This window comes from Aspergillus neoniger (genome assembly GCF_003184625.1).
Source record: "Aspergillus neoniger CBS 115656 unplaced genomic scaffold BO87scaffold_44, whole genome shotgun sequence".
NCBI classification, from domain to species: domain Eukaryota; kingdom Fungi; phylum Ascomycota; class Eurotiomycetes; order Eurotiales; family Aspergillaceae; genus Aspergillus; species Aspergillus neoniger.
In genome coordinates, this window is record NW_020291172.1 from 56452 (window position 1) to 80730 (window position 24279).

Below are 24279 nucleotides of genomic sequence, written 5' to 3' on the forward strand. Positions count from 1 at the left end.
AAATAGTAGGTAGTATTCTCGGATACAAGGTGCATTGGAAAAATTCCGAGACAGATATTCGCCCAACGAAGTTTGCAGCTTCATGATGTGTTTTACTGTTCATGGCGTAGTATTCAACGCCTTGTTGGGAGGCCTAAAAGTAAGTGGTAGAGACCCAATTGTTTGACCTATCCAGCTTGTGTCTGTCTCGCCTTATTGTCAGATGCAACCTCGGGAGACAATACTCCTGAGTAGTGGACAGTAGGCAGGTAGGGAAGAATGACAGCCGGAAGCGGCCGACCGAGGCTTCATCTAAGTAGTCAACATGGCTATGACACAGGTGAGTAGATAATGGCGTTGCAGTGTAGCTAGCCTTGATAATGAGATTCTTCGATTTTACTCTTTCCTTATTTGGAGTTTGAAGTGTCAAATATGGATCCTCATGCCTTGAATGAGGAGGTGCACAGTCGATGGTAGACGCGACCGTCCGAGTCGCTCTTACCCGCTCGGGCGATTTTTAGAGTGGAGAGAGATGCGGCATTCGCGGAAGCCACTGATGACATACTTTTGAGTTGGTAAACATATTTGATTGATTATCTTGCCAGAAATATCTCAAGGCATGTACAGATACTTGGTTTATCTTGGAGATAATATGTTGATATCAAGGAAATTACTGCCTGTATATCAGGTAGATTGATCAATGCTGCACCACCGTTCAGGGGGTTAATAGATATATACTAGTAGTAAACATGTGGCATAGCATTGGTTTTTTTTTTTTTTTTTTTTTTTTTTTTTCCAAGACACTTGGTACCTGAGAGTTACCGATAGTGGCTCCTGCTTGGTTAGCGGTAAGAATGAAGTCCGGCACCACCAATCCGGGCTTGAGGCTGCTCGACTGTGGGAGATTGAGACCCACGGAAGGCGGCACTCAATCTGCAATCAGCGATTCTTCCTCTTCTCCCGGTGGGCCGCTTTGGGGGTCATCAAGTTTTGTTGCCCCCCATGGAACCGGGTCTAACTGTTGCTAAGAATAAGTAGTTCAATCTCAGGGCGTGTCATGGTGGTCATGGACATTGGACATTGGAGAACGGGGTATGGAGTATGATTTTAGCTCCATAAGGATAGTAGATGAACCCTTGACACTCCAGATACTACTTCATTGTTCTGGTGTCAATCGATTTCGAGGGAGAGAGAGAGAGAATGTGATGAAGGACACTTCGCTTGCTGACTCCGGCGGATGCCGATCGCAGCAATTTGGGTTGGCCAAGTGTAACTGGTACCATTACATACCACTCACTGGTTGTACGTACGTAGGACTTTTGTACCTAGTCGCTGCTCCGTACTCGTACCTGGTACTAAGAATAATTACCAGGAAGAATCAAAAACCAAGACAAGACTAAGTCAAAGTCATCCTCAGGAGCAACTGAGCCGGTTGCAGAGGCTTGCTTCTGGCCGCAATTCGCCCATACTTCTCCGCTCTCCCGCTCGTTGAATCCATTCGTTCCGTCACTCTCTCACTCGCTCACTCGCTCTTTTCCCTTCCGTTCGTTCGTTCATTCTCTCAGAGTTGGAGTCTTTTCCCTCAACTCCTCCCACACCCACCCCCCTCAGATGGATCTGTCCCCAATGAGTGTGTTATTTCTGCGCTCTATCTAATATGAGATCCGGGTCTGCTGTCTCATGGCATCCAGTTTAATTCCGGTGAGTTGCCACTGTGCAGTCCCTCCTCCTAAAAATTTCCTTTCCCGAGAACCCTTTTTTTAAATTCCATAATTTGTTGTTTTCTTCTTTTCTGCCCGCGTTGGTCTGAGGCGACCGTGCTTATCCCCTGACCATCCGCTAGGCAGTCCATTATCAGCTTCACCACTTTTACGGGCGCTACACTCTTATTCTACAGTGAAGCAATTCTTTTTTAATTCCTATTGGGTATACGGTCGTACCCTATATTCTTACATATATTCGTTCTTTCGCTATCGCAATATCTTTTCGCTCTTTCGATCGCCTTCCGATCCTTCCAACGCAATCTTAACACAGACTCGTGCTTTTGCGAAACTTCGCTCAAACGTGTACGACCGGTAACTTCTCGGCTGAATACGTCCTGTCCCTTTTCGTGGATCAGTCATTGACAGCTGGACTTGTGGAATCCTCAAATCCCAGTTGATCCTACTTGACTGATACCACTTGGACCCTTATCCATCTGGATTTAATTCCCGTCTTAAAGATGTCTTCTGGTATGGTGCTACCCCACTACGACCCCCTGCCTTGGAGAGCCCATTTCTGTTCTCTGCTATCCATCATGAACTATGCGCCTGCGATATACTGAACTTGCTCACAGGAGCGGCTGCGGCGGCTGCAGGAGCAGCGGCAGCAACATCGGCAAACGCCGCTGGTGCAGCTACTACTACACCCACCGAGACACAAGCGGAAACCACATCCCAATCGACAACGGAAGCAACTCCTACGTCCGAGGCGACAACATCGCAAGAAACTTCCGCGGAACCAACGACATCCGTATCCACACCCTCTACAACATCAACGTCGTCGACCTCTGAATCAACGTCTTCTGCGACAACAATATCCATACCATCGACAAGTAGCACTTCCACTTCGTCGACTAGTACCACTGAGGCTCCCTCAACCACTACTTCTGCTACTTCCCACACTACCGCGACTCCAGTTGTCACCGAAGTGGTTACTACGACACCAAGCAATGGATCGAACGGCGTGGAAACCCTGACGATAACATCCACCGACACAACTCTCCCAACGGGAACTGCTGGTACTGTAGGAAATGGCGTGACTGCCACGGGCAGCGGGTCGGCAGCAGCAGCATCGTCGACGGGTGGAAGTGGAGGTGGCAGCTCAGGCCTTTCGGCAGGCGGCACCATTGCGGTTGCGGTTGTTGTGCCAGTGGCTTCAGTGGCCATAATCATCCTTGCAGCCTTGTACTTCTGGAGAAAGTGGAAAGCGAAGAAGGCGGCCGAAGAAGAACGGAGGAAAGAAGTGGAGGAATACGGGTTCAATCCGAATAACGATCCATCCCTGCCTCCTATCATGGGTGGTGGAGCCTTTGAACCCAAGGACGATAACACTTCTTCAGGCTACCGTGGCTGGGGAACGACATCTGCTGGTCGCAAGGCATCCACGAACCTATCAAGCAGCGCCGGAGTCGGCCTGGCGATGTCCGAGGCTGGAAGCGCGCCTGGTTATCACCATGCAGCGACCCCAAGCGATGGGACAATTCAGTACTCCGAAGGGCAAGGTACACTGGGAGAGACTGAACCCATTGGAGTCTTGGGTGCTGCTCCAGCAGCCGCGGCGAACAGTCGAAATGTCGATATCCACCGTGGTCCATCGAACGCCTCGTCGGCCTACTCTGCAGCCAATCATTCCGAAGCGTCCGAAGAGAGTCACATGTCTGCCACTCACCCCTCGGGAGGTTTCTACGACGATAACCCGTACTATAATGATATGCAACCGCAATATGGTGCATATGGTGACGGCCCGTATGGCGGAGCTCCGCCTGTCATTCGCGATGTTCAGGCACGACGCAATACACGCATTGAGAATCCTGCCGTGTTTCCTAGACAAGGGAATGCTGGTATCGCGCAGAATTTCTGAGATGCCTCTGCTTTCTCTATCCTCGCCGCATTAATACGTGGACATTGCAAGCTGGACGCCCGGATGCAACAGACATTGTGGCGGTCGATGGGTGCTTTCTAACGAGCCCCTAGCGCCTTCAATTGGCTGTCTTTATATTTCTTATTGGGGTCACGAGACCTATGGCATAGAACGAAACATGCCTACAACGCCAACCCCCCGCCTGGAAAATTGGGATAGCTTTGCCGCCGAACTGTTCGGATAACGTTCAAGGTGCAGCATCATGAATCTCTTGTTCTTCAAATCTCTCGCTCACTGTTTCTTTTGTGGCCTTCCCAGACCTCAAAATACCTCCTTCGTTTCAATTGTCTTGTTTTCTTGTTTCAACCGGTGCCCTCGTTATTCTGGTATATGGATATATCCCTCCTGTTTTTCTCATTTTCTCATTTTTGTTTAACTCGGCCTTGTGATTGTACATTTATGATTCTATAGAAGCCTGACCTTCACACAAGGCAACCAGGGCTTCCTATCTTGTTATTTTTTTCTACCCGCCTCCTTATCCCCTTTTCTATTTTCTGTTTGCCTCGATTTTGTCTAAACGTGTCTTGCTCGGGTCTGGATATATTGTGGGTCAAGGCCACCGCAGTGCGTGCATCTCACCTGTACATTTGGATGCAATGGCATTGTGGACTGTTCATGGGGAGGGTAGTGTGGTTAAGGAATACATATTGTGAACTTTTTTGTTCCTGAATCCGTAGAGTCCGTAAAACTCGGAAAGGCACCAAGCATAAGTGACCCGAAGAAGTAGACCGTAGTGAAACCTGGTCCATTGACACTCAGAATGTCACGTCTGCCCCGGCACAGGGGATGAAAGAGCCCGCACGGACATGCTAACTTTTCAGTGATACAATTGGTATTGCGAACCTGCTAGTGCTTTACGTAGGGCTGAGGACGTAGTACAGTTCAGATCAACCGAGTCCCCTGTAGATCATGACCAGCAGACATGATGGGGAGGAGGGATTGATGGGTCAACGTAAGAGCCTGAGAAGGAAGTACGATAATGCAATTAGCCATTGATTCCTTCCTGCCTTCTGTTTCCATGAACAGGAGATATAATGACCTGGGTAGATCAAGCCTTGTGGCTTGAAGGTGCCGCACATTGCAAACATGTATCTAAAGAGTAAAAGGTGAAGAGTAGAATAGGATCGGACAATTGCCCTTTGATGCACAAGAGTACTAAGCAAAGTATATCCTGCATGTCTCGGCAGCAGAAGTGATTGGCTGCATGTGGGACAACGCAGGGGTGGCACCGCCAAGACTGGAATGGGATGAAGAAAGACGCCTGCGGTAAGTACTAAGTAGATAAGTCCGGAGTTGTACTATCTAAGTAGGAGTACCATTGGGATACCTTACTTCGAGCCCGGCTGTCCGTCCTTCAAAACAATGATCCCCGAAGAAGTCCAGGTGTACTTTTGTCTAACTCAGAACCAAGCAAGCAGTAACGAGTCAGTTCATTGTTAGTGTACTTTTTGTAGAACACGTTGGCCATGAAGCCCGCGAATTGAAGCGTTGTCGTTCGGCGATAGAGGGAACGTGGGCACATTCCGGGCGGTGATTGGACCGGAGGCAGCTCTCCAGAGCTCCCCACTCCTTTTTTTCGACGTAACTTGACGTTGACCCTACCTATTCTGGCATCTAATGAGTGAAGCGCGTTCCCCCATTACCGCGTCTCTTTGGATTTACTGAACCTTGAGCTTCTCTATTGCTCTCTTTTGCCTTCTCTCCCTCCCCCTCTCCCTCTATCCCTCCCTCTTCTTTTTCCCACCCCTCCCAATTGTGCCCCGCCGGGGTCAGGTGCCCCGCATTGGTCTGCCCTTCCGGGTGAACACGGCATACCTTTTTAATTGTGAGAGAACGAAGAGGTCTCTCTCTCTCTACCTAAAGAGTAGATAGTGATACTAGACCCTACCACCGGACCAGTCATCCATAGTTCCATCTCCCATCCCTTCTCTTTGTCTGCTGTCCACCTGCCCTGTCACCGCCGACGCCGACGCCGCCGCTACTGCTTCAGTGAAGGAACGACGAGTGCGACGGAGGTACCAATATCCCGAGATATCACTACCTACGTCTGAAGGTACCTGAATCAGGCCGATCGTCACTTTGACGGGTGTCCTTGCCTTTCGTTCCCCGTCCCTTGGGTTTCTTGTTGACGCCCCACCCTCAAGACTAGTCCAGTCTTCCCTCGTTGTCTTCTCTGGCCCTCCCTCCATCCCGCCGGCCGAGCTCAAGAGAGGGGCGGACGTCCTCACCCCATATTCGCACTCGCTGCCATTCTTCTTCCACTTTCCACTCTATCATTGCTGCTGTACACTGTCTCTCTTTCTTCAGTCTTGTATTCCAGGCCCCTCAGCCTTTGCCTCAACTGGGCACCAGCGCATTAAGGGTCCGGTTACATCGCTCTCTCGCCTTCGCGCAGAGCTAGTCTCCGAAGATGTGAGTCCATGTCTGCTCACAACTCATGAATTTTGAGCTCGTCATGTCTTCCATTGGGACACTGACAACCGGGGTTACAGGAAGTTCGGCAAGCAGATCCAGCGTAGACAGCTTGATCTTCCCGAATATGCCGCCAGCTTCGTGAATTATAAGGCTCTGAAGAAGGTCGGTCTCACACTCACTTATCTGGCCGTTCACTACCTCGCCTTTCTGTCTCCCTGTACCACCAGATATACACCATGTCTCACCACAGCTGACCCCTATGACAGCTTATCAAACAACTTAGTGCGACACCGACAATACCCGCTCAGAGCGCCGCAGGTGTCCCCCAAAATGTCCCCGAAGCGCAAGCTGCTCTTCGCGCGAACAAGGAGGTGTTCTTTTTCCGTCTGGTAAGAAAGTCTGCCCAGCGCATGATGAATTGGGACTCATTGGTGATTTGTGTAGGAGCGAGAGATCGAGAAAGTCAATGCATTCTATCTGCAAAAAGAAGCCGAGGTTTGCATTCCTTTGCAGCTCCCTTCAAGAGCTGTGATGGGCTGACGGCAAGGAACAGTTCTCATTACGGCTGAAGACGCTAGTCGACAAGAAACGAGTTATCCAGTCGCGGGCAGTGACCAGTTCAAAAGCACCAGCCAATTTCGTGGCCCTGTTTGAAGGGTTTCAGCAGTTCGATGGAGACCTGAACAAGTTACAAGTGAGTTCGCTTGGTGTTCGGCAAGCTTTGTCGAGGGAGGCATACTGATAGTCACTGTACGAAAAGCAATTCGTCGAGATCAACGAAACTGCGATGTCGAAAATTCTAAAGAAGGTTCGTCACAGAAAGCAACGCAGCTGTTAGCTTCCTTAATCTTGACATAGCTAACAGTTCAGTTAGTGGGATAAAACATCAAAGGTCCGAGTCACCCACACCCCGCGCGTCGTGGATCCATCCATCCCATCTTGATAACGTGCGACCATTTACTTATCTATGTGTCTCCTATAGTCTCGCATGAAGGAACTCTACCTGCACCGCGCTGTTGAAGTACAACCGTGTTTCAATCGTGATGTCTTGCGTGATTTGTCCGACCGAGCAACGACAGCCAGGTTAGAGCTGGAAGCATGGGCAGAAGGCGAAAACATCCACTTTGATACGGCTCGCCCGGTGGATCGGGCTATGGCTGTTCAGGCCTTTGGCACGGATGAGGAAGATCTCGACCTGCAGATTCTACAGTCTGCAATGGCAGGGAACCTGCAGACTCTACGCGAATGGACCGCCAAGTTGCAGTCGTCTCCCGACGCACAAGCTCGCGCAACCCGCACTTTCTTAGCCGCCATCAACGAGTTCTCCGACGATGTATTAGCGGTGCTCTTGGAAAGCGGCTTGGTTAACCTCTTAGCTGAAGATGACATCAATGAGCGCAACTGTCTGCACGAAGCAGCGATCTCTGGTCGTGAATTCGTTTTCAAAGCTGGCCTGGAAGCCGGGGTCGATGTTTCCAGAACAGATGTTTACGGCAGGATTCCTCTTCATTACGCCTGTATGCATGGACGCGTGGATATGGTGCGGGATCTTCTGGCCGCAGGGCCTCATACTGTCGATGTGATGGATCATGATAACTTCACCCCTTTGATTCACAGCATTGTTAAAGATCAACTAGCATGTGCGGAGCAACTACTTCACAACAATGCCCGTATTGACCCCGCTTCCGAGTCCGATCATATTCCGCTGAATCTTGCCTGCCAGCATGGATCGCTCTCGATAGTTCAAATCCTTTTACAGCGGCGTGCACGATTGCTCCCAGATGCGGAAGGCCTCTATCCTCAGCACATGGTAGCACGAGCTTCGCAGTCGCCACAGCTACTTCTACTTCTCAAGCAATACGGGGCTGACATGGACCAGCGCGACAAGTTGTATCAATGGACGCCGCTCTTCCACGCCGCCAGCGAAGGCTGCGTGGGCTGTTTGCGCACCCTACTGGAGCTAGGTGTCGACGCCAGTGCTGTTGATGAGAAGGGCCTCTCGGCGATGTATTATGCAGCCTGGGAAGGTCATTTGGAATGCATGCTTTTGCTTTGGTCTATCCGCACCGACTCACGACCCGCACGGACACCATTCGACATTATGAACGGTATGAGACAGCCAGAAGCAAGCCACAACATTGACCTGCAAATTAGCGATGCGACAGAAACCGGTGATATGGAGACCGCTGACGGTATCCCTGATCTGTCTCTTCCGCCGCCTATCATACCCTTGAGGCGTTACGGCCATAACTTTTTGGATAAGAAAGTGTTTGTTCAGATATTATTTGACACTGGCGCGTCTGGTTCAATCTGCTTCGATCAGGCCGGGCGGCATCCTGCTGCTCGGTTAACCATCTCATCGAAGCTCTCTGACTTGATTCCCCGGACGATCATGCTTCCGATCCAAGAGGATTCACGCATGATCTCATTCCATGTGGACAACCTAGAATCATTCGCCGTTGATTTCGAGATTTTCCCCACTTTTGGCTCCAAGGTTATCGCCAAAACAGTCGCCCTACCAACAGTGTTCAGAGCTGAGAATTCCAGTACCGGGACATGTACATTGCCGTTGTTTGATCCTCGGTTACGTTCGATCGGCCAGCTTCAGTTTGGTTTCCAGGTTATCAAGCCGTACCACGGAGATCCTCTGGAGATCACACACTTTGCCACTTATTGGAAGGCAACAAGTGCTATCGATCCTGAGCATAACGGCCTAGTCACCGGCTCAAGCCTTTCAGGCGACCATGTTCAGCTTTTCGTGCAACTCACTAAGGATCGGGTTCCGGTTCTGTACCCTCACTTTACCATTGGCCATCACAACATCGAAATACCCATTTGCCATCTTACCTATGCCCAGTTCCAAGCAATGGGCGCCGAAAGGGGCATCAATCATTCGGAGATGTTGCAGTTCCTGCAAACACGTGCGGTGGAGGATTTGACACAGGCTCATCGCTTGCTGGCCTCATCATTCCTTTCATTGCGAGACGTGTTCCACCATCTACCACTCAGTGTCAGCATCAATCTGTCGATCCTCTACCCCTCTGCTGCCGAGGAGCGAGCGTTGAACATGACGTCTTTGGCGGATGTCAACACCTTTGCCGATGCGATTCTTACCGAAGTGTTTGACCACGCTCGTATTTCGCGTGATCAGAACCCCGATTACATGCGGTCTGTGGTCTTTACCTCCTACAACCCCAATATATGCATTGCTTTGAACTGGAAGCAACCGAACTGTGAGTTACACATGCCCTCCCAGGTATCGCTTGGAAGCAATACACTAACTGTTCACTTTCTATTTCAGATCCCGTCCTGCTTTGCAATGATCTTGGCCAAATTCGTGACTTAGCCCGCGACGTTAAGTCTTTGCCAGACGTCGATAGTAGTGGTCGAGCTTCTATGTCCATTAAGGAATCGGCACGGATAGCGCAAAGTAACAATCTCATGGGCTTGATATGCCGTTCTAGTCTATTGGTAAGTTGTGCTTCATCTTCTTCCTACACTGACATTATACAACAGTCTGCCCTAAAGATCGGAAACTAACAAATTGATACCATAGAATGTCGTACCGGCGCTTGTAGAGACGATCAAGGAGCTTGGCCTCGTGCTAGTTGCGGATACATCCGATGAATCTGAGCAACCCGACCAACTAGACGCCATGCAAGTCGCAAGCCCATTGGGCGTTGCTGAATGGGCATACAGAATGCCAGACGGTGTGAATGGTGTCATGAAAGCCAATGGCATCCTGAAATTCAACGATATGATTGACATGTGATACGCCATCTCGAGTCTTCTCTTTCGCATACATCCCACTTTTTCTCACGACCTTTTCGTCGATATGTATCTCGGGCGTCAACGGATCCCGAACCAATGTATTCATGTCAGTCATACATGCTTGTTTCACTGTGAGGTCTTTTCTTTATGTGGGGCTCGGTTCATTTGTTACTTCTTGCACTGCATGCCTGGATAAACTTGTGCCATTACTTTTTCCTAACGCTTGGCTCAATATTGCTACATGCTGTGGTTTTTGGGTACTCTAGACTGATGTCCTGTATCCTTTAATGTCCCGTCTCATCTTTCCTCGAACGTTTGTACCCTGTCGTCCTTAGACGATCATGATTGACGGAAATACCCGGTTCAATATCTCTGAGTGGAGAAGGACACTGCGTGCGTGTCCTGCAAAATTATATGTAACAGCTAGTGTACATCTCTCTATAAATATAATATCTTGTTTTGAAGACTCTTCACAGAGCCATTTCCGGCATTAATCGTCCCAACCATCATACTCAAACACATCTCCAATGGCACTTACATGCCCTTCGGCCTACCCTTGACAATATCCCAGCCCCAGCCCCTCAGAACCTTGACAACGTTGGGAGTGATCGCAGCCGTCAGGGGAACCCGAATAAAGATAAGACTCTTGTGAACCGCATAAGCGAGGGCAAGCTGCGTCCAAAGACCTGTCAAACGATAAAGAAAAGCAATTAGCCAACGGATCTCTTATACTCACGGATGCATCCAAAGCAAAGGGGTACAAAAACATAAGCCACTTACTAGCTTCACCACCATTAGCCTTCTCCTCGCCCGCCTCCTTCTCCTCCTGCTCTGCCTGCCTCTGCAACGCAGCAGCAGCCTTCTCCTCCTCCTCCGAAGGGGGCCACACCTTCCGAACAGCCCCCTTCACCGACTCCGAAATAACATGCTCATAGTGGCCAATCCGCTCCACTCCAGCCAACCGAACAGCCATAAAGCACAGCGGGAAATCCACCGCCGACAGAATCAGATACACCCACAGCGCGGACCATCCGTACTCCTTCGACAGCGTGCGAAGACGCTGCGAAAGAGAGGGCGCTTGCTGTTCCGATTGCGCCGAGCTGTTCGACCGAGCGGACCGGAAGAACGACCGCCGGAAGATGTTCCCTGGTTGTTGCATCTGGCCGCTCCTGAATTTTATTTGGGAAGGCCCACGGGTCTGGAAGCTCAATGCGCGTCTGCTGGGCATTCCGAAGGCCCGGCTTAGGAGTGGGGAGGAGGATAGGGAAGATGTCCTTGTTGTTGTGGACGCGGGTGGCGCATTTTGGAGAATTCTCGACGCTTGAGAGAACAGGCGCGATAGGTGAGACCGTCGTAAACTCATCTTGTTCGGGTTTTATGGATGGGATGGATGGTTGTCCGAATGCAAGCGAATTGGGGGGGAGGCGTAGTTTTGTTGTAACAGGTTGTGATGTGAGTCTTTTTCCGGTAGGGTCTTCGGAAAAGAACGGACAAATCGTGGGGTGGAAGATGACCGGGAAAAATCACCAAGAAGTCCTCTTCTTATATACTCGCGGATAGCGACGGTCTGGAAAGCAAAAGAAGCCGAGACGGCAATGCAGGCCTGAATGCAAGTGAGATTGGGATGACGTTGCGGCAGCAGATCGTAGGATCAGCTTCCCTCCCGTCTTTTTTTTATACACTTCGGCGCCGCCATCGGCGTGCCGGCGAGTCCGGTTCCCGATTGGCAATTGGCATCGGAGCATGGAATCGACTGCACGAAAATCGCATGCTCGAAGTTTGTGGTGCTAGTGTCGCCATATCTTCGGCATTGGCTCGGGCCAGGAATATGAAGGCTCCATATAAGCACTATTAGCGATCTAGTGTAGAATTCTGCGTGCCTACGTGCGCGCTGGTAAATAAGCATTCATACAGTAACTAAGTAAACTAACCCATGTTTACCCGCATGTATTAATGCCTGAGGATCATACCCAGGCATCAAACCAGAATCCGCGCTCGCGCGCACCTACACACCACACCGCCTTCGAGGCTCTCCGGTCCATCCTCGACGGGGTCTCCGCACGTCTTGCCAAAAATCTCAGCGGCAGAAAAGTAAGTGAGAGTGAGAGAGTTGTACCTCCCCCCCATCACCTCCATTCGCCATGCCTCCCCGTATGCCCGGGAAGCTTTCCCAGCTTCCCCTGACGAACATCTGGGCATCTCAAATCCCAATCTCTCCTTCCGTCCGCAGCAGCCAATTCTCCATCACCTCAGTCCGCACCTTCGGTATCCGGTCCTTGAACCCACCCGAGGCTTCGCGCTTCAACGTCGGCCATGACCTGCCCGTGCTGAAATCGACACCCACCGCCGCCCTCGAGCGCAAGGCAAACACCCTCCCCCTGCGGACCGGTGCCATCACCTTCAAGAAGGGCATGACCGCCCTGTATGACCCGGAGACCGGCAAACGTGTTCCCTGCACCGTGCTGCAGCTCGATCGAGTCGAGGTCGTATCGCACAAGACTCGCGAGAAGCATGGATACTATGCTGTTCAGCTGGGTGCTGGGTGGAGGCGTCCTAGTAACTTGACCAAGTCCCTGCTCGGCCATTTCACTGCCAATGGCATCTCGCCTAAGCGTCATGTCTATGAGTTCCGGGTTAAGGATGAGAGCGGGCTTTTGCCTGTTGGTCAGGCGGTCAGTGCGGACTGGTTCCAGGAGGGACAGTTCATTGATGCGAGGTCTAATACGAAGGGTAAGGGTTTCGCGGGTGTTATGAAGAGACATGGTTTCGGTGGTCAGGATCGCAGTCACGGTGTTTCTTTGACGCATCGTTCGCTTGGTTCCGCTGGTCCTAGTCAGGGTGGTGGTTCTCGTGTTTACCCTGGAAAGAAGATGGCGGGTAACATGGGTAATGAGCAGAACACGGTCCAGAATCTGAGGATCCTGAAGGTGGATGCTGAGAATGGAATTGTTGTGGTCAATGGTAGGATACCCCGGGTTACTCTTCTGTTATCAAGTGGGTTTTGATACATGGATACGGTTGATGCTAACTTTGGCTTTTTTAAATAGGCTCCGTCAGTGGTCCCAAGGGCTGCGTTGTCCGGATACAGGATGCCATCAAGAAGCCGTGGCCGGAAGCTTCCCCCGCGACTGCTGAGGCTTCTGAATAAATTAACCGCGCGCGCTTTCTGTTCTTCTTGTCATCTTTTGTGAAATGTACTACTACACTGTATTGTTTTTAAGAGCGGCGTCTGTATATGATACATAAATGATATCCCTTTCCCAAAGTGTTGGGTTCCTATAGGTTCTTCTCCGCCAGATTGGCGCTCTCAAATAGCTCTTCCACTCCAGTCGAGCAACCTAAATCTGCCCAATGGGATGAGTGAGGGGGAAAGGGAGAGTGTGACGCTTTCCGAAGCCCGAACGCCTTAGCCCAATGCACATGAATGATATGATATATTTACATGCACAAATCTCCAAACACCACGTAACAAGCGAGTATACAGCCCGAAACAAGAGGGCCAAGTAGTCGAGCCAATCAATTGGTCTGGTTGAATGGGTCGGTATCCTTGTCAAGCAGCTGGACAACCGTGCCGTCCTCGGTTTCCAAACTCCATACTTCCGTGCGGAACTATACAACGAACGAACATTAGCCAGGAGTTTTCAGGTCAAAAACAAAAAGCAATGGGGTAAACGAACAAAGCTAGTCCGGTCAGGTCTAATACTGCGGAACCGCATTTTACCCTGAGCCTTAGTACCCTTAACCCAGAACGAGATATCAATGCGACCATGAAGCTGGTTCATCTCTCCACTAATCCACGGGATCTTCTGAGCAAAATAAATCTCATCACCCAGAATCTCCCTCGCCTGCGGGGAAGTCCTCAGCGCATACAGCGTACTGTTAACCACACTGGAGGAAGATTTCTGATAGTTAAAGATACCCAGCATAGCGGCCCCCACGACAACAGCAAAGATAGGCAAGGTTCGTATCCATCGCCTCTCATTTTGAACATTGGGCAGAGCTCTGTCCGCCCGTCTTTCCATAAGAGGGCCCGAGTTCGCCTGTGGTGCGGGGATCAAGTTGCGCCGGGGAGGGAGCATTTTGCGATGGTTTACGCATACTCGAGAAGCGCCGATGCGCCTCTCTGCGAGTCGTAGGAGCATCTTTTGAGAAGGTATAAAAGTCCAATTGGCTTTCGATGGGTTCCGTGTGTCTTGTTGCGGTGTGGCGGAGTGACCGTGACCTCTGTGGTTTATTGTATCGTGGAAAGTGGCAGTAATAGTAGGGCGTGGTTGCTAAATGCTCGGAAGCCCGAAACCTGAGGCGGGAATGATAATCTAAAACGGGTGTACTGCCCGTACCCTTGGCAAACGAGACAAACCCACGCCCAAGCTGGAGGGACCTCGTGTGCTTTTAGGCCGACGTCATCAACAATTCTTTGATTCTCTCTGCTACCTTCATAGCAGACATATTGTTGCAGCGATGGCAACGGCAAGGCTTCGCAGAGCTTTTCGCTACCCTGATGATTCAGGTGATGACGAGCACAGTCGGGAGGAGCTAGACGAAGAAGGTATGTACATACTGGCAAATGGCCAAGCAGGAAGCCATTCTAGACGACGTTGCTGACGGTCCGACAGAGCAGGAACGTGTGATAGAGCAACTGAAAGCACTAAATGAGAAACGGAACTCTGAATATAGTGTAAATATATTTCCTATCATGAAACCAATGAAGCGAGAGTGAGAGCATTTGCTGAGGACCAATCGACACATCTACATAGATCGTTTTTGCCGCCATCCCGCTATGTTCCAGCTTCGCTTTCATTGCTTCAATACTGTCGGGCTCCTCGAGCCTATCTGAACGATTTCTGTCTTTGCTCGGCGCCCTATCTCTACTAGTCACGGCCTATATCATGAAGTATCTCCCGCTTGAACGCCCGGATCCTAAGGGCAAGAGACCAATGACCACACCGCATGCTATGGCTAGCATCCGGCCATACATTTTGCCTGTCAATGCTGCGATCTGCGTGCTTCTGGCCCTGGTCTACGCTTCGCAATCCTCAACGCAATCCTGGCTGGAGATCCAGCCGGTTACCTACTTGGTTCCAGGAGGTAGGTGACCTTCGGCATCCTTGCTTTGCTTAGATGTTTTGAGTCTTGCAAAAGATCGGACGAGTACTGACATGACATAGCAATGTTTGCAGCTGTATTAGTCGCACGCAAGGTCATGCTATCAGTTGACCTCAAAGCGCTTGAGAACCTCCGCTATGAGTACAAAGGAGCATAGGGCACGCTGCAATAAAAGTCTTTCTTGGTCAAGCACGGCTTCATGGGAAGTTGCTTGACAAGACACGGGCGACAGTTACATGCTCATGAGTTCAGTAATCCAACCAGCATGTTAGTGAGTCTACAAATCATATTGATAAGGATAATGCAAGACGTTAAGTTCGATCCTGAATTCGTCCGCTGATACAATGCCAAGATAAGCCTGCTCGCTATTTGCGGAAATGTTAAATGAAGAGAAAAAGAAGTATAACGCCCGACATGCATAGAGCTATAACGACATGGGACACTACTGCAGCGCCCTCAAACTTGTCACTGGCCGGAGAGGTCAGGTGCACTCATAAACGAGCTGTCAAGCCTTTCCAGGGCCGGATCTACCGGTATATCACCATAGTCAGGCGCATACTCTGTTACTGGAGGCACCTCCTCGAGCTGAATGCTATGCTCGACCATTGACTGGTTACGCTTGTCGTCGGCTTCTTTCTGGTGCTTTTTCAGCCGTTTGACCTCATCATCGCCGGCCTTCTTCAGCCACCTGAGGTTGGATTGTCGGAAATCCACTAAGCTCTCCACACTTCGAGGGTCGGCTATCTTTCGGGTGTCGTGGCCCAATAATGTGCATGTCGGCTCAAAGGGCGTCATCGTGGGATCGCGACGACACGCAGCACAACTACAAATCTTGCGGCACTTTGGGCACTTCCACTCGAATGCTTCCATCGTCTCCTGCGGCTTTATATTGAAAGCCCTAAACAAGCTGCCATAACAGTAGTTCGTCCGGCAGCTAGAACACGAGGCAAGCTTCCACCTTGGCTCGGCATATCTGCAGATGTGGCAATTTCCAGTCTGCTGAAATGCGTCAACTCGACGAGTTTTCCTCCGTTTGCGCGCGGAATTAAGTCGCTCCGAATCACTTTCCAGCTCTTCAAGCCGTTCTGACTGAACAGTCGGCTTACTTATGTCGACCCACGGCCGCCGCCTGAGTTCCAACTGGCAAACCTCTGCAAGTGTTCTCTTCTCCAGCCGGCTCCTCTGCGCTGGGAGACTCACGAATGTGTCTCGGGATTGAGAGTTGATGTCCAGTATCTGCAGCCTCCAGGTCTCGTATTTGGCTTGAAGCTCATCCCAAGGGAACTGCTCAACCCATTTGAGCTTAGCTATGCAAGCACAGCTCCTGCCCATCGCATAGCATTCCATGCAAATATCATAAGTGTCTTCTTCGTCTGTATTTGTTGGTCCCACACAAGACGGGCAAGTTAGGAACCTGTTGAAAATATTACCCCGGCAGTATGAACATGTAATGTTGCTGTCAAAGGCAACATATTCAACATCCTCTTCGGGTAGTTGGTCCGAGAAGCTCTCGGACAAAATGATGTCAGTGAAGAGGCCGAAAAGGTGCTCGAAGTCTTTGATTATTTGCTTAACTGTCGAATCACCACTGTCAACTGTATCTGCCTTGCGGAGGATGGCCGAGTAATGCTCCAATGAATAGAACACTATCGCCTTGTTCTTGTACTGTTCGTCTCGGCAAACCATCCTGGCGTGAGGAAGAGCCTCAGTGAGCGCTTTCTCCAGGGTTTCCGGAGTTGTACGATTCCAAGCTATTTTCATTGTCCGTGTTCCTCGATTCCACACTTGGTGTGCTGCTAAAGGGGGTACGAGGATGAAGTCGCCCGGTCGTTGCTCGACAACATAAGTCTTGAAGGGCGCTGCCTTCCACGCATTTATCTGCGCAAAATGATCCTCAATATCGATATCATGCCCTAGTGTTGACATCCAATATTCCGAGACTACACGGCGATCTTTGCTCTCGGTCATAAACCAAATAGACGACCCCGGCTTCGTTTCTTTGCCATATTCAGTGGAACCATCCGACGCCTCCACCATGATGTTCTGGCCCAAGCTAGCACACATTTCCTGATGAGCTGGTGTATAGGTACCCTCGTGGCCGATGTAGCACATCAGGTTTTCTGCACGCATGCTTGAAGGGAGGCAACTCATAAGATCCCCAGGTCTGGCTATCGGATTATTTGAGCCCGTAGACTTTTTATTTCTGTTGGAAGATGTACTTCTCTTCGCTCCCGGGCCGTCAAAGCTTTCCTGAAACTGGTTCAAGTAGAACAATCCGGGGGGGATTATCTTTTTCAATTGCTCGCGCCATTGATGAGGACAGTCAATGTCCTTGAGGTAGATCCTCTGGCGGTCAGGATCTTTGTAGTTATAGGAAGTCCACTGATTTGCTAAAAGGGGCAAGTTTTTCAGGTAATGTCCAATAGTAAGAGGTAAATCAGTTTTTGTGGTCAAATTCCGAGCACATTCCGCTGTGTCGTAGAAGCTCTGGGTTAGATAAGCAAGACAGCATAGATGAAAGATACATCACTCACTTTTGGATGAATAGTGAGTTCTTAGCCATTTCTCCGAGAAGATCGAGTTATTGAGCCGGTGGTTGAAGCCCTCGACTACCAAAGGCTTTCCACCCCGAACCACATGGAGCAACACAAGCTTCTCGAATATCTCCAGCCCATTCTCATCAATCATATCGCAGTGAATCCTGGCAACTTCCTCGAAGTTTGGTGTCGAGTTCACGAGTGCGGTGAGGTCCAAGTCTGGCGAAAGTGGCTCAAAAGCCGCTCGGGGTCGCTGGGCGGGCATCCTGAAGGGTGTTCAACAAGGTCGGTACGAATGGCTATAGCTCCAGTACTTTCGCCTTCAAATGTATCGATCACCCTATTTCGCGAATTAGATAAAGCCAACAATTCTGTTTCCCCGCTGTAGAGCATACTTTCGAGCTACCGGATGGACCACTGCGCCGAGGTTGTGTTCTTTTGGAATTCATGAAAGATGTCGGAGCGTACGTACACCAGAATGATTCATGAATATCGCCCAGAACAGGTGATCAGCTGAGTAGAACCGATATCAACGCGCTTCAGAAAAGTGGCCGGCAGGGCGAACGTGATCAAATGCCCACATGCACATATCGCGCGGTCATGACAATAGCGAGCAACAGACGAGCAACAGACGAGCAACAGACGAGCAACACCACGAGTTTGAGACGGAAACAGCAGTTGCTTTCCGTGCAAGCTATACCCCGATTCCCAAATGATGGAAGTAAAGAGGGTGTTCAACACCCATAGACCCTGCGCAGTTGTTGATTGTCTCGATTCACTCTCGCTGCAGCTGCATCGGCGATTGTGGCATGTGGGTCCCGTCCGCCGGGCCCAGGAACGCATGGAACCACTGCCGAAAAAAGGCTCAAGAACACCTCCGGCCGCCAATATCCGTACCTTAAATTTCGCTCATCATGAACCTTTTTTTCTCCCAATCAATTTCCTGGAGAGTGAATCTCAGGAAGCTCCTGCTCCTGGCATGAAAATTGCTTAGTGGTAGCTGCATCTTACGCTTCATTTTGCTTCAATTCTTCTCATCTGCTCGTCAATTGACTCGGATAGCGTCTAGTCTGGTTGGCGTGCGGATTTCATCTGCCAAATCGCTGTGCCAGATCGATTCGTTGTCTCCGTGTAGGATAATTCTGAAACTGCTAGTCATACAGGAGGCCAATTGCTACGCACTATCATCTCTACATCCTCATTCGGTTCATTATGAATTGCTTGTATGCCGGCCGGCATGCACGACTATGTCGCTATCCTAGGGAAAGGAGCACTTACATATACCGGGTCACCTCTGTACAAGGACACCGGTGTCCAGTTTCCTTATCGTCGTCTAGAAGATATGGTTATACGGCGACCAACAGCAATAAATCAATCTGCCAGAAATCGAACATTACAACCCACAACCGCCATCCCCGTCGCGCGGCCTTGATACTAAGCCAGGCACACAGTACAACAAGCCAGGCCTCAGTGACAAGCTATACGCCACCAAACAAGGGCCTTATCTCTTATTTGCCTCTGTCATGGATACCGTACGCTGAGCTGCTACGCCTCGATAAACCGACAGGTACATACTACCTTTTCTTCCCCTGCGCATTCTCAACTCTACTTGCCGCGTCCATTGCGCCGTCCGTCTCAGCCTGGGAAGTTGTTGGAACTACCGGTCTTTTCTTTGCTGGGGCCTTGATCATGCGCGGTGCCGGATGTGCAATCAATGATCTATGGGATAGAAACTTAGATCCGCATGTCGAACGCACGAAATTCCGCCCAATCGCAAGAGGAGCAATCCCTCCTGGTAAAGCGGTGCTGTTTACAGGTACCCAGTTGCTGGCAGGACTTGGTGTTCTTCTTCAATTTCCGTATCAATGCCTTTGGTACGGTATACCTAGTCTTCTTTTGGTGACCACGTATCCGCTTGCTAAACGCGTTACTTATTATCCCCAAGCTGTGCTGGGCCTTACTTTCTCATGGGGTGCGATTATGGGCTTCCCTGCGCTGGGTATCGATCTCCTCCATAATAGCGCCGCACTGGAAGCTGCTGCTGCGCTTTACGCTAGTTGTGTAACCTGGACGGTTCTGTATGACATGATATATGCGCATATGGACATTAAAGATGACGTTGCGGCTGGCATTAAGTCTATTGCCCTTCGTCATGAAAAGAACACAAAAGCTGTGCTTTCAGCTCTCGCCGCCGTCCAGGTGCCGTTACTCGCCGCTGCAGGTGTAGCAGCGGGAAGCGGGCCTATCTTCTTCATCGGCAGTTGTGGCAGTGCAGCTGTCACCCTCGGTCTCATGATCTGGAAAGTTCAATTAAAAAACGTACAGAATTGCTGGTGGTGGTTTAAGAATGGTTGCTTGCTCACCGGTGGAGGCATTACCCTGGGAATGTTCCTTGACTATGTCGCGAAAACCACTGGGTTTTATGATCCGGACGAGGAGCCGGTTTCCCTGGAGAGCTGATAAAAAACAAACAACCTACGTTCTTCATTTCAGGTCCTGAAGCTCTAGCTAACCTCTTTATTTATCGTCTCTGCCAATACCTAAATACTGCTCCACCTTATCGACTATGGTCTTCCATTCCATCATACCCCCGGTTCCTGTATCGCCGCAAGCAAGAGATTTGTCTACCGGGTTAAGTACAGATACCCAGCCCTCGTTGCGAGAGTTTACGCCCCATTCATCATTCAGTATAGCCAGTTGCTTGGCAGTGATCGGATGAAACCACATTGCTGTATTCATGGCGGGGGCGACAAACACAATGGGCTTCTTTTCCTTGAAATTGGCGTCCACCGATCCCGTCGTGTCCCATGCTCGCAAAACAGAGAGAAGAAGGTTATCTGAAATTCCCATGGTCATTTTGGCCATGGTGTTGGCGGATAAAGGCGCGATGAGTAGGATATGTGCCCATTTTCTGAGCTCTATATGTAGGATTGGCTCGCCACGAGTCCAAGAGTGCCTCCACTCATCCTCGTCTCGGTAAATAGCATCCACGCCAGGTAGTTCGAGGAGATTTTCGAGCAATGGTTGCTCGTGACTCTGTCCCTTTAGAAATTCAGCCGCTGATTTTGTAACGATTATGCGGATAGAAATATTCGAATGGCGGCCAAGGGCTTCCGCGATATTGGGAAGTTTGATGGTCGCAACCGACCCACTGGCTGCAAGGAGCACATGGATTTTATTGTCACCCATGTGGTGTTGGGCTTTGAACGGAGCTGGTGAGGATTCCATGGGGCTCTTGGGCAGATAATGGCCGGATTGGGCAAATGATATGATGAATGCAAATCTCGATATGCGGGGTGAAATAATTTGGAGTTGCGGGGTGTTTGCGAGAGCACACGCGGGGTGTTTTGGAGGAGTAACCTGTTTATCAATCACTCTGCTAACACTTTCCGGTAGATTTCAGGACATTCACAGTCTGCCACGTGAAGATAATTTACACAACACTTTCAATACCGATCATGGGACAATTCTACCTTTGACTGTTCACTTTCAATTTGAAGTCGATATCTTGCTCCAAGATTAATGGGGAGCCGTCAGCTACCTTGACTAGATGTCCTGTTTTACCGCTCCTGGTAATTCGAGTAGCAACTATTATTTAATATGATTTGATTCTGTAGACGAGGTTTACTATTCGTACACTCTTGACAAATGCATAGCTACCTGCTCACTGGGAGTTTTATCAAGCAAAAAGAAGTTTGGGTCACATGACTGGGAGTGGGAACTGTTCCTTATTAATGTCAACAACTACAGTGGTTGCTTAGTGAGCATGTGTAGCCAAGTTCTCCGCATGTGCTAACTAAATCCTCGGGCTTCGGTGCATATAGACAAGCAGAGCTTGACTCCAGCGGCAATTATTTGGCGTTTCTTCATTCTCACAAACTAATAACTCATCATGTTCTCTAGGACTTTGGCCTCATCGGTACGTATTGCGCACCCCTACTTTGCTGATATTTCAGCTATTATGCATACTGCTCCTTCGTTCTTCATGAACATAGCTAAGTTTACGATAAATTTTTATTAGGCGTTTCGGCCACTTTTCCGACAACCTCAAGTGTTGCAACCTAGATTCGCTGGCATCCAGCTGCCCTCTACCCTCTATGCCCGGTATCTGTCTTCGGAGACACGGACAGCTATCGACAAAGCTGTCGCATCTGCACCCGTCGTTCTTTTCATGAAGGGCACGCCAGAGACGCCGCAGTGCGGTTTCTCTCGAGCCAGTATACAAATTTTGGGACTGCAGGGAGTGGATCCGAAGAAGTTTGTTGCATTCAATGTGTTGGAAGATTCAGAACTTCGTCAGGGTATGCTTTATAGATGGACTCTTGTCCTCAATCTCTATTTCAAATCAACTAATACTAGGTCTCCCAGGCATCAAAGAGTATTCCGACTGGCCCACAATCCCGCAATTGTATCTGGAGAAGGAGTTCATCGGTGGCTGCGATATTCTGATGTCTATGCATCAGAACGGAGAACTTGCTAAATTGCTCGAAGAGAAGGGGGTCCTTGTGGCGGCCGACTAATTTTAGGAATGTGATATAGCGCAGCTGCCTCGATACACGTACTGTACATTTACAAACTATCATACCGTTTTTCGTCCGAAGGAAAGAATTATGTCAGCAGTAGATGCATGTGTGCTTGTGACTCAAACTCTACATTTCATTTTGGCGCGATCGAGGATGGGGAGATAGAGAAGCTTCTGTCATGACGTACGCATGGTCCAAACTTCATATTCTTGGTCTTAATGTGCTTGACTTTTTGGAATGCATAAGAGTGGCTTGGTCTTGGCTATCTCCGAGCATCCCTCCCTTATTCTCCGTCTTCTATATTATTTATCGTTTCATGTTCTATGGAAGCGCTTTTGCCCGGCTTTGTTATACACCATTGCTATCTAGGCAGATGCCGACTCTTTGGACTTGGCCAACTCCTCAACAACACCCTTTTCGAGTTTGGCGCGCTGTCTTTCTTCATAGGCTTCCCTACTTTTCAATATCCTGTCAACGATCTCACCGGCATTCACATACTGGTACGTATGGCTAGATGTCTCTTTGAAAATGCCCATCTGCTTGGGTGCCACATAAGGATCATAGGTGAGGGGTATGAACGTAGTAGGACCGTGGTAAACTGCATCTGGAACGCCTAATGGCATGGCCTCCAGGTATGACTGACTTGGGGAGAATGGCGAGGAAAAGATCACGGCATGTATATACTAAACTCTGGTTAGCAGGTTGATACTTCACTTGAAGATTCCAGACACCTCGAACTACATACGCGACACTGCAGAACGCATAGCCCGCGTTCAAAGATGTTCATGATGGGGTAGTTGAGGCCTTTCCAGTGGTTTATAACATCGTCGTCATGTATGCCAGCAACAACATAGGCAGGGCCATAGTCCTCTCCATACTCTTTGACTCTCTTGACTTTTTGCTCTTCGTCATACCAACCACGCCGGTGGCCTTCCAATTCCTCCTGCGTTAAGACCTGTCGAAGGAATTCGATGTGCCCGGATGAGAACAAGTCAAATCCCCCATCAACATAGATGATTCGCTGTCCTGGCCTTGGCGATTTTCCGTTTACAATGGTCTCGAATGCGCCAGGTTCCTCGACTGTGTTCCCAAGTTTCGCAGAACTCGATCCGTTCCAGATCCAAACCTGCGGGCCAGGCTGCAGACCAGTCTCGTCAGTGGCATAATCACGAATCCTTTGCATGAGACTATTGGCCGAATGCTTGCGCTCTTCCAGACTTCCAGATCCTTCTTCCCCGTTGAGGGTATCTTTTACGCTCTTGACGAAATGATTTTTCGTACACAGAAGCATTCGCCCAACAAGGTCTGTCGTGGATATTCCCGGCGTTCTCTTGACCACACGAAAGCGCCCTGCAGCTTTAACAAACCGGTAGCAGTCTTCCCCATTGCTGTCGGAAGTGATATCATCGCCATGGACGACATACTTGCAGCCGTAGTGCGAAACCCAAGGTAAAAATGTCACGTAAGGAGCAGAGGGAACGCAGCGAGTCACCCAGCGACATGCTTCCACTGCAGCTACTCTAGACTTGGGTTAGAAGGCCAATGGGCTGCTTGATATAGGCAAACTAACCGTTCATCCAGTGTCATAACTGTCGGCCCCTTATTCTCGAGGATTGCTTCGTCAGAGTGAACACCGACATAAAGCTCGTCTCCTAATTGGCGAGCCTGGAGCATAGCGCCCGCATGGCCTATACAAAACTCAGCCTTGTGAAGGTGTTGTGTAAGGTACGAGCAAAAGGTGGCATACCATGATGGCTAAAGTCAAAGCATCCGTCTACCCAAATGCGATTGTCCGAAATGGGTACATCTTCTTGGGGGTCCACGGGCCACTCTCCTGGCGCGGGGATCATGTCTTCTGGAGTGGCGCTCATTGTTGTAGGGCAACTTCGTATGGAGGGAACATAAACCAAGAAGCAATTGCCAGGGTTTTAATGGGTACCCTATTACCTTATGCGTGTATTGAAGCGTTCGTGTAAGCTGTCGACGGGTTGAGACCGTGAAACAACTTAGGGAGTCCACCTACCTAACCCGACTAGGCGGGCTGAGAGGGGCAATGTGGCATGCGGAGAAGGAGGCGGGATGACATCGTAGGATTCGGAACGGGGCGATACATTATCAGTCCCCGCCTAATAAACATAACCTTTAGTGGTACCTATACTGTCTATGCTTTGAATATACTTCAAATGTACCTTCTGCTACAAACTGTCAGATAATATAACATCCATTTTGTGTGACCACTACGTGTGTTAGAATGGTTTTGAGACTTG

At 49.8% G+C, this 24279-nt stretch overlaps 12 protein-coding genes across 12 annotated transcripts; 6 read left to right on the forward strand and 6 right to left on the reverse strand.

Annotated features, from left to right (window-relative positions):
* The first annotated feature begins 1900 nt into the window (after positions 1-1900).
* Positions 1901-3731, forward strand: BO87DRAFT_174374 (uncharacterized protein). Its single transcript, XM_025618365.1, has 2 exons — positions 1901-2210; positions 2315-3731. Exons 1-2 carry the CDS (start codon positions 2201-2203, stop codon positions 3598-3600), a joined length of 1296 nt encoding a protein of 431 aa, XP_025475232.1. The 5' UTR covers positions 1901-2200; the 3' UTR covers positions 3601-3731.
* A 662-nt stretch (positions 3732-4393) lies between these two features.
* On the reverse strand, positions 4394-5473 carry BO87DRAFT_447241 (uncharacterized protein). The gene is given in 5 exon segments (XM_025628258.1): positions 4394-4699; positions 4817-4958; positions 4977-5012; positions 5106-5209; positions 5304-5473. 3 exon segments carry the CDS (start codon positions 4977-4979, stop codon positions 4608-4610), a joined length of 237 nt encoding a protein of 78 aa, XP_025475233.1. The 5' UTR covers positions 4980-5012; positions 5106-5209; positions 5304-5473; the 3' UTR covers positions 4394-4607.
* A 487-nt stretch (positions 5474-5960) lies between these two features.
* On the forward strand, positions 5961-10155 carry phoC (putative cyclin dependent kinase inhibitor Pho81). The gene is made up of 10 exons (XM_025618366.1): positions 5961-6072; positions 6153-6237; positions 6342-6464; positions 6520-6570; positions 6629-6769; positions 6836-6883; positions 6950-6967; positions 7058-9308; positions 9377-9546; positions 9632-10155. Coding segments are annotated over exons 1-10 (3105 nt in total). The 5' UTR covers positions 5961-6070; the 3' UTR covers positions 9848-10155.
* Positions 10087-11367, reverse strand: BO87DRAFT_410265 (uncharacterized protein). The gene is made up of 3 exons (XM_025626315.1): positions 10627-11367; positions 10385-10532; positions 10087-10248 (listed from the first exon to the last, which is right to left on the reverse strand). Exons 1-3 carry the CDS (start codon positions 11207-11209, stop codon positions 10131-10133), a joined length of 849 nt encoding a protein of 282 aa, XP_025475235.1. The 5' UTR covers positions 11210-11367; the 3' UTR covers positions 10087-10130.
* Positions 11368-11745: 378 nt separating this feature from the next.
* On the forward strand, positions 11746-13205 carry BO87DRAFT_380341 (mitochondrial 54S ribosomal protein uL3m). Its single transcript, XM_025624277.1, has 2 exons — positions 11746-12807; positions 12894-13205. Exons 1-2 carry the CDS (start codon positions 11988-11990, stop codon positions 12992-12994), a joined length of 921 nt encoding a protein of 306 aa, XP_025475236.1. The 5' UTR covers positions 11746-11987; the 3' UTR covers positions 12995-13205.
* BO87DRAFT_368342 (cytochrome c oxidase assembly factor 1 family protein) lies at positions 13069-14266 on the reverse strand. Its single transcript, XM_025621928.1, has 2 exons — positions 13524-14266; positions 13069-13455 (listed from the first exon to the last, which is right to left on the reverse strand). Exons 1-2 carry the CDS (start codon positions 13986-13988, stop codon positions 13363-13365), a joined length of 558 nt encoding a protein of 185 aa, XP_025475237.1. The 5' UTR covers positions 13989-14266; the 3' UTR covers positions 13069-13362.
* Positions 14030-15263, forward strand: BO87DRAFT_447253 (uncharacterized protein). The gene is made up of 4 exons (XM_025628259.1): positions 14030-14395; positions 14430-14524; positions 14604-14934; positions 15015-15263. Exons 1-4 carry the CDS (start codon positions 14308-14310, stop codon positions 15107-15109), a joined length of 609 nt encoding a protein of 202 aa, XP_025475238.1. The 5' UTR covers positions 14030-14307; the 3' UTR covers positions 15110-15263.
* BO87DRAFT_380344 (putative JmjC domain protein) lies at positions 15089-18233 on the reverse strand. The gene is made up of 3 exons (XM_025624278.1): positions 17885-18233; positions 17487-17829; positions 15089-17423 (listed from the first exon to the last, which is right to left on the reverse strand). The coding sequence occupies exons 2-3, from the start codon at positions 17752-17754 to the stop codon at positions 15418-15420; spliced, it is 2274 nt and encodes a 757-aa protein (XP_025475239.1). The 5' UTR covers positions 17755-17829; positions 17885-18233; the 3' UTR covers positions 15089-15417.
* Positions 18234-18554: 321 nt separating this feature from the next.
* On the forward strand, positions 18555-19978 carry BO87DRAFT_174546 (putative para-hydroxybenzoate-polyprenyltransferase Coq2). The gene has a single exon (XM_025618367.1). It carries the CDS (start codon positions 18702-18704, stop codon positions 19947-19949), a length of 1248 nt encoding a protein of 415 aa, XP_025475240.1. The 5' UTR covers positions 18555-18701; the 3' UTR covers positions 19950-19978.
* On the reverse strand, positions 19974-21099 carry BO87DRAFT_380345 (putative flavoprotein; the record flags this gene model as incomplete). Its single annotated transcript, XM_025624279.1, has 1 exon — positions 19974-21099. A coding segment is annotated over exon 1 (668 nt), but the record flags the coding sequence as incomplete, so codon positions are not given.
* A 175-nt stretch (positions 21100-21274) lies between these two features.
* Positions 21275-22100, forward strand: BO87DRAFT_174568 (monothiol glutaredoxin GRX5). The gene is made up of 3 exons (XM_025618368.1): positions 21275-21408; positions 21511-21790; positions 21858-22100. The coding sequence occupies exons 1-3, from the start codon at positions 21382-21384 to the stop codon at positions 22007-22009; spliced, it is 459 nt and encodes a 152-aa protein (XP_025475242.1). The 5' UTR covers positions 21275-21381; the 3' UTR covers positions 22010-22100.
* A 104-nt stretch (positions 22101-22204) lies between these two features.
* Positions 22205-24045, reverse strand: BO87DRAFT_380347 (ethanolamine-phosphate cytidylyltransferase). Its single transcript, XM_025624280.1, has 4 exons — positions 23760-24045; positions 23583-23700; positions 22758-23532; positions 22205-22695 (listed from the first exon to the last, which is right to left on the reverse strand). The coding sequence occupies exons 1-4, from the start codon at positions 23881-23883 to the stop codon at positions 22378-22380; spliced, it is 1335 nt and encodes a 444-aa protein (XP_025475243.1). The 5' UTR covers positions 23884-24045; the 3' UTR covers positions 22205-22377.
* Between the last annotated feature and the right edge of the window lie 234 nt (positions 24046-24279).

Bases quoted from the DNA above. Each gene is read 5' to 3' on its own strand.
- BO87DRAFT_447241 (XM_025628258.1), bottom strand. The intron at 4,700-4,816 runs GTACTCTTGTGC...TGATCTACCCAG, and splicing joins TGCAGGATATACTTTGCTTA to GTCATTATATCTCCTGTTCA.
- BO87DRAFT_380347 (XM_025624280.1), bottom strand. From the start codon at position 23,883: ATGAGCGCCACTCCAGAAGACATGATCCCCGCGCCAGGAGAGTGGCCC. The intron at 23,701-23,759 runs GTATGCCACCTT...AGTTTTGTATAG, and splicing joins CTTTGACTTTAGCCATCATG to GCCATGCGGGCGCTATGCTC. The intron at 23,533-23,582 runs GTTAGTTTGCCT...ACCCAAGTCTAG, and splicing joins GTTATGACACTGGATGAACG to AGTAGCTGCAGTGGAAGCAT.
- BO87DRAFT_368342 (XM_025621928.1), bottom strand. From the start codon at position 13,988: ATGCTCCTACGACTCGCAGAGAGGCGCATCGGCGCTTCTCGAGTATGC. The intron at 13,456-13,523 runs GTTCGTTTACCC...TTCGTTGTATAG, and splicing joins GACCTGACCGGACTAGCTTT to TTCCGCACGGAAGTATGGAG.
- BO87DRAFT_380344 (XM_025624278.1), bottom strand. From the start codon at position 17,754: ATGCCCGCCCAGCGACCCCGAGCGGCTTTTGAGCCACTTTCGCCAGAC. The intron at 17,424-17,486 runs GTGAGTGATGTA...TCTACGACACAG, and splicing joins AACTCACTATTCATCCAAAA to CGGAATGTGCTCGGAATTTG.
- phoC (XM_025618366.1), top strand. The intron at 6,465-6,519 runs GTAAGAAAGTCT...TGATTTGTGTAG, and splicing joins AGGTGTTCTTTTTCCGTCTG to GAGCGAGAGATCGAGAAAGT. The intron at 6,770-6,835 runs GTGAGTTCGCTT...CTGTACGAAAAG, and splicing joins GAGACCTGAACAAGTTACAA to CAATTCGTCGAGATCAACGA.
- BO87DRAFT_410265 (XM_025626315.1), bottom strand. From the start codon at position 11,209: ATGAGTTTACGACGGTCTCACCTATCGCGCCTGTTCTCTCAAGCGTCG. The intron at 10,533-10,626 runs GTAAGTGGCTTA...ATCGTTTGACAG, and splicing joins GGCTAATGGTGGTGAAGCTA to GTCTTTGGACGCAGCTTGCC. The intron at 10,249-10,384 runs GTAAGTGCCATT...ATAATTTTGCAG, and splicing joins AAGGGTAGGCCGAAGGGCAT to GACACGCACGCAGTGTCCTT.
- BO87DRAFT_174568 (XM_025618368.1), top strand. From the start codon at position 21,382: ATGTTCTCTAGGACTTTGGCCTCATCG. The intron at 21,409-21,510 runs GTACGTATTGCG...AATTTTTATTAG, and splicing joins CTAGGACTTTGGCCTCATCG to GCGTTTCGGCCACTTTTCCG. The intron at 21,791-21,857 runs GTATGCTTTATA...TAGGTCTCCCAG, and splicing joins AGATTCAGAACTTCGTCAGG to GCATCAAAGAGTATTCCGAC.
- BO87DRAFT_447253 (XM_025628259.1), top strand. From the start codon at position 14,308: ATGGCAACGGCAAGGCTTCGCAGAGCTTTTCGCTACCCTGATGATTCA. The intron at 14,396-14,429 runs GTATGTACATAC...CCAAGCAGGAAG, and splicing joins GGAGGAGCTAGACGAAGAAG to CCATTCTAGACGACGTTGCT. The intron at 14,525-14,603 runs GTAAATATATTT...ACATCTACATAG, and splicing joins AACGGAACTCTGAATATAGT to ATCGTTTTTGCCGCCATCCC.
- BO87DRAFT_174546 (XM_025618367.1), top strand. From the start codon at position 18,702: ATGAATTGCTTGTATGCCGGCCGGCATGCACGACTATGTCGCTATCCT.
- BO87DRAFT_380341 (XM_025624277.1), top strand. From the start codon at position 11,988: ATGCCTCCCCGTATGCCCGGGAAGCTTTCCCAGCTTCCCCTGACGAAC. The intron at 12,808-12,893 runs GTAGGATACCCC...TTTTTTAAATAG, and splicing joins TGGAATTGTTGTGGTCAATG to GCTCCGTCAGTGGTCCCAAG.